The sequence below is a fragment of the Rhipicephalus microplus genome, chromosome 6, assembly GCF_043290135.1.
Source record: "Rhipicephalus microplus isolate Deutch F79 chromosome 6, USDA_Rmic, whole genome shotgun sequence".
NCBI classification, from domain to species: domain Eukaryota; kingdom Metazoa; phylum Arthropoda; class Arachnida; order Ixodida; family Ixodidae; genus Rhipicephalus; species Rhipicephalus microplus.
This window is the reverse complement of record NC_134705.1, coordinates 69,851,310-69,865,640: the sequence shown is the minus strand read 5'-3', so window position 1 is coordinate 69,865,640 and position 14,331 is coordinate 69,851,310. Positions and strand designations below refer to the sequence as shown.

At 45.8% G+C, this 14,331-nt stretch overlaps 2 protein-coding genes across 3 annotated transcripts; one reads left to right on the top strand and one right to left on the bottom strand.

The window, feature by feature from the left end:
- The first annotated feature begins 5,407 nt into the window (after positions 1 to 5,407).
- On the top strand, positions 5,408 to 6,901 carry LOC142765302 (uncharacterized). Of its 2 annotated transcripts, XR_012884158.1 has the most exons (4): positions 5,408 to 5,694; positions 6,102 to 6,200; positions 6,319 to 6,476; positions 6,578 to 6,901. XR_012884158.1 is itself a non-coding variant. In XM_075866055.1 (3 exons), exons 1-3 carry the CDS (start codon positions 5,463 to 5,465, stop codon positions 6,333 to 6,335), a joined length of 348 nt encoding a protein of 115 aa, XP_075722170.1. In that variant the 5' UTR covers positions 5,408 to 5,462; the 3' UTR covers positions 6,336 to 6,477. The 2 variants fall into 2 exon arrangements, 1 of the variants encoding a protein (XP_075722170.1); XM_075866055.1 differs by lacking the exon at positions 6,578 to 6,901 and having other exon boundaries at positions 6,319 to 6,477.
- Positions 6,902 to 10,386: 3,485 nt separating this feature from the next.
- LOC142765884 (uncharacterized) lies at positions 10,387 to 12,703 on the bottom strand. Its single transcript, XM_075867689.1, has 4 exons — positions 12,392 to 12,703; positions 11,645 to 11,842; positions 11,001 to 11,159; positions 10,387 to 10,959 (listed from the first exon to the last, which is right to left on the bottom strand). Exons 1-4 carry the CDS (start codon positions 12,701 to 12,703, stop codon positions 10,387 to 10,389), a joined length of 1,242 nt encoding a protein of 413 aa, XP_075723804.1.
- Between the last annotated feature and the right edge of the window lie 1,628 nt (positions 12,704 to 14,331).

Below are 14,331 nucleotides of genomic sequence, written 5' to 3'. Positions count from 1 at the left end.
TGGCTTTTGCGAGCCGCTGCGTCTACTAAAGCCACGGGGCAAATGCGGGATGCCATGCTGGCATATTCGGTGGTGCGGGGCGCGTCCAGTTTGAAGGACACTGCATTTCGGCGAAGAGACGATTTTGCTCGCTGTTGAAAGGGGATGCTTTAGTGTGAACTACTGCTTATTCTTCAAATGTGGCTGTTCACATATGATAAGTGGAGTCCAAAGTAAAGCACCAGAGCGGTCGAAAAGCAACGCCCTCGCGCGTCAATGCTCACATTCGTTCTGCACCATCCTGCCGCCGCTGCCGTCGCAACCTCGACAATTCATTCAATGTTGCCTGCTTTCTGAGAACTAAAGTTCGTACCTAATACTAGCTCTTCACGCAACGTACTGAAAAAAAAACAGCTGGCGCCTTTTCAAACGTTGTTTCGGGAATTACGCCAGCAAAATGACAGGAGTGAACGCATCGGCAGCAGTGGTGGCAGATTTAACTGGCTGTACACAAAAGCGAAACACGTTGAGACATGTCGCCTTGCTGTCGCTGCGCCGTCTACTTCCAGAGTTCTCGGCGATCGTAATTCTAGTCAGGCTCTCGATGAACGCGTCCTCGTTGAGGCTGTCAAGCTTCGTCGTGTTGCACGAGTTGTTTGCGATTTGAGCCGAAGCGAGCCACCACCAACGCTTTATCTGCGATGAAACTTACTAGACACCGAACCCGCCTCCCATGTTTTTGCGTTTCAAACAAACTGTATTCTGTAAGCAAAAACTATCCGAGTTTGGGGTTTTTGCGGCTCATGACCTCTGAAAACTCTCTCGGGTTTAAAACTACTACCTCGTGTAGGAGTAAAAGAAGGTACATAACATAGTTTTACCACCACCTCTCAGGCAAGTGGTAAAAGGATGTCAAAATCCAGTTTTACCACGTAGGGAGTTTTCTATCACGTGATTTTTAACCTGCGTTTCCGAGTTTATTACCACGTGACTGCAAGGTGCAGCTGCTTTGGCGGCTTTTGCCCCATGCCCCCCATCGTGACGCTCTCAAGGCCTGTTTACATTGACCCGATGAAGGCGCATTGAGTCGAAATAAACAGGTTTTCTGGACTCGCCCTCCCCATGTAAAAGCGGACGCGTCGGGGCGGAGAGTCGTCGCGGCGAGTCCCGTCGACCCGGAGACAGGGGGTAGGTTCACCGAACTCGCCGCGCTCAGAAAGGGCATGTATAACCAGTCGCACTGAGTTGACGGCTCGTGACCTCTCCCGCCCGTCGCGGTCTCCGCTTCCCCTGTCCCCATCACTCCGACGTTGCTCTTTCTCTGTCGGCTGGTACGCGCGCGCTAGGCACGATGACATCCTCGCGGGCTCCACGCACTATGTGGACAGATGATGAAATAACGACGTTGCTAGCTTTAGTCAACGAGAAAAAACTGAGTGATTTGCTCGATAGCAAGCGGCAAAAAAATAAGGACATATTCAAGGACCTGGAAAGATGTTTGAAGGAACAGGGCCTGACGTGGACGTGGGAGGAAATAAGGACCTGTTGGAAGAATTTGAAGAAACGCTTCACAGCTGTAAGTACCTCCCTGTTCGCTTTGATTCGAAAAGTTTTCAGGCACTTTAATTTCTAATGACTTTTTTGCCATTCGCAGGAACGCCTGCTCCTATGCAAAAGTGGCGGGGAGCCGTCAAAGTGGAAGTGGTTTGACAAAATGAGCCTTCTGCTTGGCGACCACCCGATGGTGCAAGCAATAAATGCAAGCGGAGTTGGAATGCTGCGCATTAGTAGACAATTCTGTGAATTTACGCAAATGTATTCTGATGACGAGGTGACCAGAAACTTTATTAAAGCGTTCATGTGCACGTATTGGAGATTTCTGGGGCACAAGCCGATTTTCTGCTACGGGCAGAGCAAAATAGCCGGTCGTGAGAACCATAACCAACAAGCTCTCGTAGGACGTGCCAAGCAAGATTTAAACGTAAAAGTGATCTGCATTTACCGCATAACAGAACGATGTCCTCGTCTTCGGCGGCGGTGTCAACGCCGTAACCTCTTGCTTGCACCATCGGGTGGTCGCCAAGCAGAAGGCTCACTTTTTCAAACCACTTTTAAGTGTTAGCCAAGACACCAACACAACCATAAAGTACAGCTGGTGCAAACTGAGAAAAAATGCCAAGACAGCCATCGCGGTGGCGGAGCGACAACTGCGTAAACAACCGCAGCCCACAGCGGCGAGAGGCGAGAGCGCAGGCTTGGAGGAGCGGAAACCGGTACCGGAAGACGGGCTTTCGGCTCGCCTCGACGCAAAGCATCGCTGCGATCACCGCTCACCGCTCAAAGCACTAGGGTTTAGGGACCGGGAGGGCAATATAGACTTTAAGCAAGTAGACCTAACTAGAAGGAGGTTATCTGATTGGTGGCTAAAGTCAAGGCACGAGTGAAAATGAAACTCTTCACTGCAAAGTACGAATCCTCAAACTCACTTTTTAGGGAAAAAAATAAATATAGTTTTGGGTTCATTAGGTATTACGGCTTGGTGGCGCTAGCCACTGCCCGATCTAAAGGGTACAGCCATATCCATCCATCCATCCATCCAACCTCAACTCGTACGTGCGAGTTCATATAAACTCGGGCGCGTCGAGGTAAGCTGAACCCGCCTCTCAACTCAGCCTGCCCCCGTCGCGTCCATGTACACGGGGCTTCAGTGAATCATGAAGGTACGCGAGGACCACAGATCTTTTTTTTTTTTTGGTATCGCCGTGCCTCAGGACTGGCCCCGAGTCAACGCACTTTCACTGGAACTGGGGGCAGCATAAGCACTACAAGCGAGAACAGCATTCTGTGAGCGAAAAAGAAGAAAAGACAGGGGGGGGGGATCTCAAAAGAAGGAAAAAAAGAAAGAAAACCTGCTGTAGAAAGTTGTCCTGCATATTTCGCAAATTGTTGGCTTTTGCTCGGCGGTGGCCTTGGAGACAGAGGGTGCAAGAAGCTCTATCTGTGTGTCTCGTTGGGCTGATGGATCTCACGTGTTTCCTACATGATCGAGCGAGTGTGCGCTTCCGAGCGCCTCCAAACCTGCACGTCGCGGATATTTCGCTTCCGAGCTGAATCGCGAAGATCTGCCAGTGGTAACAAAATCAATCTGGTGTCATCGTCCGTGCTTGCCTACTGGAGAAGCAATAATCAAAATGCTTCACTCTGTCGTCGTCACCGAGCCGCGGCCGCCAGTGACCAGTGGGCGTGTGTCACCGGGGCAGGTGAAAGAAGCATCGCATATATTTTGTTCCTCAGTGGGCGATGCTTGCATGAGTAAAGTGCTGCCCGAATTGCCCATCTCATGCACCAACTGTTCTCAAACGTGTAGCGCGAAGCCGATACGAGGCAGACGGAACCAACAAGCGGCTGCCGGTGAGCACGAAGAAAACCCGGACGGTAATCTTTCGTTGGAAGTATGCATACACCGCCCCGTCCCCGTAAGATAGCGGTCACGTGTTCATTTGTGTCTGAAATGACGACGAAATTCGCACGAGATATGTGTACAGTGATCGCCAGCTGTGTTTCATCGGATAGCCGTGCTCCTCGAAAAGGCCTAGTACGGCATCGGTAAGAAGCTTGTGTGCAGGCGTGCACCGCTCCTCTACGCCCGTTGTGATGAATACGTGCTGCTACTGCGTTTTTGCACCGTCGCTCAATGAAAATCATTGAGCTACCATGGTTTGTGCGCACTTAGGTATATTTTATGGACTTGTGCATCAGCACTGCTAACACGCGTGGGGCCATGAGCCTGGTGTGCCAAGTAATTATTGGATACTCAAGAAGGTGAGATCGGGTAGATTTACTATAAAAGGTCGGTGTGACATTTAGTGCCCTGCAGCCCATCTTAAGTATACGCTTGCACCTTCAACCGTTGTTGTTAATCAATGCAAAAAAGAGCTCTCCTACCGGTACTACAGGGCTGGTCAAAAAGTCGTGCCTATATATACCGGATTGTCAAAGTGTATAGTTGAGCAACGCGTGCAGTCTGTTCTAGTGGTGTCTTATTCTGAATTCGTTGTGTGTGTGCGTGTTTGGCTGTATGTGTATCGATGTGTCACCAATTCTGCCGTTCAATAAATTTAATCAATTCTGCTATTTAATAAATTTGTAGACTCTGGGCGAATGCACCCGTCAATTTTTATTTTTTACCACCGGAAATAACTCCCAGAAATCACCTCAAAAACCTTGTGAAGGCAGTAAAAATTTACTCCCTCTATACTCGCTCAAGACCTCACTGGAGTAAATAAATACTACTCTCCCTACGTTCAAAAACTCAGTTAGCACGAGAGTAAATTTTTACCTCGATAGTAGGGGGTAAAAAAAACACAGGAAAGGTAGTGCGCTAGAGGACAAATGGTTTACCCAGTTTTTGAGGTTATTTCAAGTCATTTTTGTTTAGTGTTTACTCGACCTATAGGTCGAGTAAACGCTAAACTGAGTTTCGCTTCAAACTGTTCTGCCAGCACCCTCATCTATCGCCCGTTTCAGCCAGGTCAACGCTGTGCCCACCGCTGCTGCTTCGCCTCTCATCATGGTTGCCTTCGGGGGAGATGATCCATAATTTTATTAGTCTTTTTAAACCGCTGATAGCTGCTGTAGTGGAGATTAAATTCAACGAAATTGGTTAAAGTTCAGCACAGGCAAACAGCGTAATGTAGCCAGTCTTGTCGCCAGCCTTCCTTGTAAGCCTGTATGTGGTGGAATTTCGTGTGAGCACAGACTTTGCCACAGCCAAAGAAGCTGCAGACAGTGGATGAAATCCTGGACGTTAGCGCTGCCATTCATGGCATATAAACGGTGCAGTAGACAATCCAGAATGACCTCGAGTAGTAAACATCTTCATTATAGTGAACAACTTTATTATTTCTTTCTCAAAAATGTTTGCACAAGCGCACCAGTACGGAAACAAGATATTTGGACCAATGCATAGGAGAGCACGGAAAAATATTTTCGCAGAACCCACTTCGTTTCGTTCATGAACCACGTATTAGCCCAGTTAAACGAACAGTTCGAAAAGCACAGAGCACTTCTAAAGGACTTTTCAGCAATTGCATGATGCGCAATACGCAGTAATAAAGTTACACCACCGCAAGATGATTGAAGAAATTGTCGGCGTCATCAAGTTTGTTTCTAGGTTTAAAAACAATGTGTTTAGTTTTAGACACGTTTAGCTGAAGTTTGTTGAGAGATAACTAAACCAGCAGTTCACGCAACCAATGGTTCGCCGCTGTTTCCAAGGCAGCTAAATTTTTACCAGAGAAAAACAAATTATAGGAAGGTTGCACATGGGCGTGGCCCGCGAGACGGCGCGAGCGTCGAAAAGGCAGCGCGTCCATCTTTGTGGTTCCCCTCGCCCGGCCACAGAACAGCCCGTCCGGCCCGGCAGGCAGTCACATGAACGTGATCGCGGGTGCGCGTCTGTGCGAGATTCTTGAGGTCCAACAATGGTGAACTGTGCCGTATTTGGTTGCTACAACCACTCGAAGAAGAAGCCTGTTGATGAGAACGCGTCTGATGTCGGCTTTTTTTCCATACCTAAAGTTATTGTAAACCAATGCAAGCGCACGAAAGACGTCACGCAGCGACGAAGAGCGGAGTGGCTTCGACGCATCAATCGAAAAGACTTGGATGGCTCCGCAACCCACTACCGCGTGTGCGGTAAACATTTCATTTTTGGTAAGTTTTCGGAACCTATGCAACATCAAAGACGTTGGCTTTTGCTGTATGCCGTGTTGAAAAACGTTTTTGCAACGTGTTTACCAGCAGGAGACAAGCGCGTGCGCTACGTCCGGGATCGCTGCTTACGAAGCAGTCAGTTAAGCACATCAGCAGTAAATGTTGCAACTGCACGCTTGAACAGCTTGGTAAATTACTGTCGCTTTCATGTCAAGCACTTCGTTTTTTGTCCCGTCCACAAAACGTGCATCCAATTAAAGCAGCGGATTTCATTCTAGGTAGGGCCGGCGTGTTACTGACTGCTTACGCATCGTTTAGACGAGAACGCACTGCGTCGCTGATTGTTGAGGGAACGGTCAGCTAAGCACATTAACGTTGATATCACCGCCGCTCTTTGCATTTCGCAGGACGCCCTTCTTACGCGGTGGCTGAAGCCGATCCGACTGGGCGCCATCTCCTCATCTTGGATATGGAAATTCAAAAGACAGTGGCAGTTCAGCGTCCCGGTAGGACTGCCAAAGAACGCTCATTAGTTCTTAGTTAATGTGAAAGCACCATATTTTTATATGTCTTCTTTTGTTTATGTGCAGGCTGTAGTTAATGACCAAATTCTACTTTTTACAGACACACAAGGCATTTGAAAAGGCTGCAAAAGAAGCACAAGCCGTTCCAGCCGCTGCAAGCCTGCTCAGATGATGACAGCATACCTCCCACGCCACTTGATTGTGAAGACAACAGTGAAGAGCCCGAGATGGCCATCCAGGAGGAATGCAGCATTAGTGGTACGTTTTATGCAATTTTATTCACATGAAAACTCTAGACCCAGGCAGTTTTATGTGTTAAAAAACAACGTCTCGACGTTACTAACTTGTAAATCTTTCAGGAAGGACTGACTTTGGGCAAACCACAGAGTTGACAATGCTGCAAATCAAGCTGCTTGAAGAGGAAAATAACCACCTTATCTCGGAATTGGTTGACACCAAAGGCCAACTTCGCACTCACATCCTGTCTGAAGAATGCCTCAAAGAGAAGCCAGACATGCTGCAATTTTACACTGGGATGCCAAACTTTAATCTGTTATAGGCACTCTTCCTGGTTTTAGAACGAGGCATATCACATACAAGCCTGAACTGCTTGACTAAGTTCCAGGAGATGCTTGTCTTCCTCATTTGTCTCCGTCTCAATGTTCCATTGCAAGATTTGGCTTACAGGTGATCAAATTTTACATTGCTTTCGACTTTGTTTTTTTTTTCTGGTAACTTGCTAACTACACAAATTCCTTACAGGTTCCATGTATCCCGCGCCACAATCTCGAGGTTGTTCAACAAGTGGCTAGACGCGGCTTTTGTCCGTCTTGATAGAGCAGTAGTGTGGCCAGAACGTGACGTCTTGCGTAAAACAATGCCAATGGTATTTCGAAAAGCATTTGGCACAGATGTAGTTGTCATACTCGACTGCTTTGAAGTGTTTATTGAACGGCCTTCATCAATGATCTCTCGTTCACAGACGTTGTCAACCTATAAAAACCACAACACAGTGAAATTTCTCGTTGGCATTGCTCCTCAAGGAAACGTAGCATTCATGTAACATGGCTGGTGTGGCCGCACTAGCGACAAGGCAATAACGGAAGGAAGTAAAGTGCTCGACAATCTTTTGCCTGGCGACATGGTTCTAGCGGACAGGGGCTTCACAATATCAGACTCTGTGGGAATACGTTCCGCTAGGTTAGTAACGTGCGTTCACAAAAGGCAAACCACAGCTTTCGGCTTTCCAAGTAGAAAGAACACGCAGGGTGGCCAACGTGCGCATACTTTTTCTTTATTCTTTATTCAGTGAGTACCCCGCTTTGCTCAAAAAGGCGTTACAGCAGGGGGGTTACAGACTGGAATAAAACAATTCTTCGTTTATACAGCACACTTGCTCGTCTTGCAGCTGGTTCCAATCTCTAATGGTCATCACAAAAAAGGAATTATAAAACATGGTCGTTCTTGCTCGATACTCTTTCACTTTGCGTCGGTGGTCATGTCGACTAGATATGTAGCTGGGTTCACTGAAATAGTTATGACGGTCAATCCCAGTCCGCCCATGAAAAACAGAAAAGAAAAACTTCAAACGCAGTTTTTTCCTGCGTAAAGAAAGCAATTCCCAACCCAATTCAGCTTTCATAGCACTGCAGCTGTCTCTCCGCTCGTACCGCCCTAAAACAAACCGCGCAGCTCTGTTTTGTATTTTTTCAAGCTTATCAATCAAGTTCGCCTGCATCGGGTCCCACACAGGACATGCGTATTCCAAAATCGGTCTAATACATGTGAGATAGGCCGTATTTTTTAATGTTCGGGGTGCCAATCTTAGGTTCCTCTGAATGAAATTTAGAGCCCTTGCCGCTTTGCTAACAACGTGATCAACATTGGCATTCCATGAGCAATCATGCGACAAAACAACGCCAAGATATTTGCATGTTGGTTCGGTAATAACAGTATGCGTATCTATGGTGTACGCCGTTACTATTGGTTTCTTTTTTTTGGAAACACGCATATGAACGCACTTTTTGGGGTTTAGCGTCATTTGCCACTTCTGGCACCACTGTACAATACAATCCAAATCGTTCTGCAAATAAGCACAGTCACCTTTGTTCTGAACCTGTCGATATAACACACAATCGTCGGCAAATAAACGCATGCGCGACGAAATACCCACAGAAATATCATTCACAAAAATAAGAAATAAGAGAGGCCCAAGGACAGAGCCTTGGGGCACGCCTGATGTAACGTTAACATAGGATGAACACTTCCCATTTAAAAGAACGCATTGACGCCTGTTCAGCAAGTAAATTGGTTATCCAGATGAACACATTTGGGTCGAAATTTAGAGTCTGTAATTTAGCCAGGAGAAGGGAGTGTGACACGGTGTCAAAGGCCTTTCGAAAATCTAAAAACACGCAATCTGTTTGTCCACCTTCATCAACGTTGGAAGCCAGCTCGTGAAAGAACTCTACAAGTTGCGTCGTACAAGAAAAACCTTTACGAAAACCGTGCTGCTCATTTATTAATACATTATTAGCAGTAAGATGGGTCAATATGTGCTTGGATAAGATGTGCTCGAAAATTTTGCATGCCACTGACGTCAATGAAATGGGTCGGTAATTTGTTACATCTTTTTTGAGCCACCCTTATGAACCGGAACAACATGAGAAATTTTCCAATCTTCGGGTAGAGTTCCCGTTGAAAGGGATTTTGAATAAATTATATAGAGGTAAAGAGAAATTGGCAGTGCACATCGCTTTAGAATACGAGGAGAGATGCCATCAGGACCAACTGCTTTGGATTCATCTTGGTTTTCTAGAAGAGAACATATGCCACGGACACTCAGTTCTACCGGTGGCATCAGCGGAATCGTGGTTAGGTGTGGTTTTGAAGGAACGTTAAGCTTGGGCAAGAACACAGACTGGAAATATTTGTTTAAGCAGGTAGCTTTTGCTTCCTCATCAACCACAACCATATTATTAAAGCTTAGTTCAGCCACTCCAACATGATCAGACCCACACTCTTTGATATAATGCCAGAAACACTTTGAATTAGTTTTCATTTTATTGCTGAGCCCTTCGAAATATTTCGTTTTTGCGCTTTCCACACATGATTTATACTGCTCCGTTAATGCTTGTAATTCTTTCACGTGGTCACTGCTTCCAGATTTCTTTAATTTACCAAAAACCCGTCGCCTTTTCCGGATTAATCTCAAAATACCGGACGTCATCCATGGCTTCTTGCGTTTACGAAGCTCTCCGGCTTGTTTCGCAGGTATATACTTATCTACGAGTGCTAACAACTTGTCCTTAAAGCTAAGCCATAAATCATTCATACTGTAGTGTTCAGATAGGCATTCAAACACGGGCAAATAATCTTCTAGCTTTTCAACTATTCTTGTGTAGTCACCCCTACTGAACAGAAAAACCTACGGTCTCCGTAGGTTTATGTCATGTCGAAAGGGTAATTGGTCTGCTGCGGAACAAGTTTAGCATACTGAAGCACACACTAGCAGTTGAGATGCTCACTGCAGATGAGAACGGACCAACAGTGCTTGACAAAATAACATTTGTGTGCGCAGTGCTAGTCAACCTCTGCGATTCTCTGGTTCCTTTTGGTTCATTGTGCAAAGCCCTGAAATGTGCCGTAGGCATACTCTTTTTTTTTTAGTTTCGTCATTTTTTCTATTGTGTTGTTCATGCTGCTGTCAGATATATTGTTTACATAGTTGTGTATAATACATCGTTGTTAATAAAGGTCCCTGCTTTCCTTTTCACTGCACTTCACTGGGCTACTCGTTCTTTGCTACATGTCAAGAGACATGGCATTTCAAGTGAACACATTCGGTGCACTTTTCATGCCTTGTCTATTATTACCGCAATAAAATTGCAGCTATTAAGACAGATACCAAGGAAGCTTTTTCAACTGCAGTCACCACAATAGTGCAAAACAAACTATACTTTATTTTGTAGCACTTTCATTTAGAGGTGAAATGTTGCTCATAAGAATGAACACTTTGCAAATGTCATTACAGCGGAATGCAATCGCACCTTATTCAGCAGCTTCTTGCATTCTACACAATACCACTTATTAGCTCGAGGAGCCCTTTGCAAGTTCACACACTCAAAACGAAACCATTTGAACTTGCATGAGCCGCTGTCACACCTAATCATTTTGCCAGATTCGCCTTTTGGCACATGCAGTACAGGAAGTCAATGGATGTTTCAGTGTCCTGAACCTCTTTGTCTGATGCGTCAACACTGGCTTTGTTCGTCCAATAATTAAAACAAAGTTCAGGAAGCACAACACGCTCGAAGTACACCTGACAGCACTCTGCCATTGATTTACACATGTTGGGTTCCTTGTACACTCTTAGTGTGACAAAATCTTTCGTGGTCCACACGACGACGTCGCAGTAATTTTTCTTGCATACAAGCATTTGTATCTGGACCTGGTAGTAATAAGCATGGTCTGTACGAAGCCTCAGCTCTCCCCTCTGCAATATTATGCACGAAGATGGAGAGGTAGCCAGCTCTCTGACGATTCCGTCGCGCCCATTGTATGGACACTTGATCTCGAGCACCCCGTCACCACAGCACGTGCAACTGACAAGGCCGTCTGGTGTAGCAGCCAAGAATGACTGCTCTTGCGAAATTTGCAATCCTGAAACGTCGCACTTGAAGTTCAAATGAATGCTCGCCGAGGCACTTGCATATGCCTTTCGTGCTATCTCTTCATGGTCCTTCCCCACGCAGTCTGAGGGGACCAGAACTGTGTTTCTTGAGGATAGCAGACCTTCTTCAGTAGGGAGATTGAAGGGCTAGGTATGGATTTCCTGCATACAGCTTTTGCATTTGTTGCTGTGATGCGACCTGCCCGGAAAGCAAACCATTTTGTAGATTTCGCTTGTTCTCTAGTCTCGGCTTCAACCAGGGTAGTAACCTGCAATCAGAATAAGATGTATGCATATGGGGTTACAGAATATCACGACTGGTTTGTGTAAGTTTACATGAAGCCCACATTTTCAACACAAAATGTATGCCCAGTAACAATACCTGTGGCTCAATGCTGAGGGTCCTCATTACTTCCGCACAGTGCTCTCTCAAAGCGGCGTCTGGTCTTGGAGCTTCGTCCTTCCACAAGTTCGTCAAGATTGCCTGGGGAAATCTCATGGCAACAGGAACAAAATCTGCCGCATATGTGCTGTGCACAGACAACAGAACTGGCCGGCTGCCGCTCCTATGACAAGCTGCCAAAAATGACGACCACTCTGCATCCGTAGTTTTTTCAACGACCTTGCGCTGTCGTCTGTAAGCATGGCTTGATTTGCCAGCATCCATGCCCACTTTCTTGGCACGTGCCGAAGCAAAGCTAACATCGGAGCACCGCTTGCCCTCAAGGTGCCTCACATAGGGTGGGAGTTAGGCATTCTCTTCATCGGTGCATACTTTGCCATCTCTCTTCCTCACCACAACCTCTACATAAAATAATAACGCTGCAATGTGCGAGCATGCCTCCCCGAGGCCTGCCTTGCAAATGCAATGCGCATTCAAGATTTCTCCATCTTCTTTTGTTAGCACCCAGGCTTCTAACGGCTTGTCGGAGATGGCCTGCGAGTGTCGAACCTGAAAAAGCGGTGCAGCATCAGTCAACGTTAGCAGGTGGCAGCTGTTTCATTCTAATAAGAACAGCCAAAAACGAAGTAGCATTAGAACAAAACTAGAAAAGTTTGGGGATTCTTAAGCTTCGCTTTTAAAAGTCGCGACAGTGATACCCTTAGGTTTAACAGGTTTTGAGATAAAAAAATATTTTTTCTTGACCGCACTCGTTTCGAAGCACGATCGCTAGTTCTCTCGTGTTCCTAGGACACGGTAACCTGTTGAGGTCCGGATGTAATGCGAGTACACGGCCGCTTTTGGTCGATCGGCTAGGAGACCGTAGGCGATCTCTGGGTGCGCAACTGCCCGACGCGTGTCGTTGGACCCTGCAGCAAAGATCATTTTCGATCGCAAGCGGCTTGGGTTCAAGCACAAACTATGCCACGTTTATCACCCCACACGTGCTTGCAAACGGCGAAGCCCCTCCGCACAAATTCAAGAAGCGACCCTACCGCGGCGACAAAAATAGTTTGTCCGAGCACTGCGAGGGGAATGTGAAGCATAAGCACCACTCACGTTTCCGACGACGACGCGGTGGCCGTCTCCAAGGTCTCGAACTCTTGGCTGTTGGACCCATCCGCTAGTAACGTAATTGTGGGCGTCCATCGATTTGTAAGCTTTAAGTTCGCCCCTTGTTATAAAGCTTGTACCGTCAACAAGGTAGTCTTTAATGTCGGTGAACTCGATGCGCGGATAGCACTTCATGTCACAAACAGCTTCATCGCTGCTAAAATCGAACGGGTCGATGCCGCCACAAAGGTGAACCTTTTGTTCGTAGCGGACTTTTGCAGGACCCCGGAGGTCATGCGCGTAGGCACTCAGCCGCATTGCACCGAGGTACACATGGTCGCGCACACAACCTGTCACCGCTGCTCGCCGCTTTGAAGGGAGAGCGCCACCACGGACCGTAAATATGGCGGCGGAGGCAGGCGCCGCTAGCGCCCCAAGCGGATGACGTCACGTGCAACCCTCCTATAGTGTCGTCAGCTAGGGGATTATTTTATAGGTGTATGTGGTATGTGCACGATATGGTTAATATAAATGACAAAAAATATGGGACCTAAAATGAACCCCTGGGGTACACCACACTTTGTTTCCTTCAACTCTGAGAATACACTTGTATGACTTACAAATAGAAATCTGTCTGATAAATAACTAATACTAAGATTTAGAGCAACACCTCTGATTCCATATAAAGGTATTTTTTGAAATAAAATATGATGCTTTATTGAATCAAAAGCTTTTTCGAATAAAAGAAAACTGCAATAGTGTCAAGTTTATTTACGAAGTTATCCAATATTTCTTTTTACCAGTCAGCAGTGCCTCCTCGGTCGACTTACACTTTCGAAAACCATACTGATAGTGGACAAGGGCCTACTTTTCATCCAGAAATTGGGTCAACCTGATCTTAAAAATTAGTTCAAATACGTTTGAAAAAAAAACGGATAGCACAGATATTGGCCCGTAATCATTTAGGTCTTTGAATGATCTACTTTGTGCAAAATCAATACTGGGGCTATTTTCATACAACCAGGAAAAATCCCGGTAACCAGTGCGCTAATGCATATATGACAAAGAGGGGCACATAATAAATCGGCAACATAAATAAGTTGTCTTGATTTGATCTAATCAAATCCGGCTGCGCCATCTAGCTTCAGAGATTTGATTAAATTAAAGATTTCGTGATCAGTACACACGAAAAGAATCATGGAGTTGGTACTGTCAGATGGTGTATATTCACATATTCACACAGACCCTTTGTAGAGTTACTTGTGTGAGTGTCATCTGTTATACCCACATATAAAAGCAAGCATTGAGTTTCTTTACTAGTGAAATATTGGTATGTTCAACTCTGTCAAAGGAAATTGTGCTAGGGATCGCACTACACTGCCTGAAATACCTTTGCGCCTCCAGATTGCAGCGCATACTTTTGGGGGTCACCTGATATCGATGCAAACATATTTTTATAGTACTCAGTGCGACCTTTACGAAGATCCGAGTTCAGCTTCTTCATAATACTTTCATATTCTTTGAGTATCATTTCATCTTTTACGCAAATCCACTTGCATACGTAATCATGCGAAAAACAATTAAACTTTGGAGCTGGATATCTCGAGCACAGGCGTGCTAGAAAAGTCATCCATCTGAAACTGTGCACAAACACCACTGCCTACATTTGTTCAATATAAACATGCCGACTTACCGCAGCCAGTAAAAAGGTAATTATTAAATTTTAGTTAGGTGGGTTGCGGACAGCGATATTTATTATTTAACTGTCTGTCCTCCTGGCCCCTTAACCTATTTACACAAGTGGTTTTCACGTGTCTTCAAGCGCCTAACATAAAAAAAAATCAAAAGCTAAACTTCAAACACCTAGTATATGCGACACCCCTGCGTTTATATTCTCTACAGAATTACGGTTTGTATTTTCAAAGAATTTCGAAACATTTTCTTTC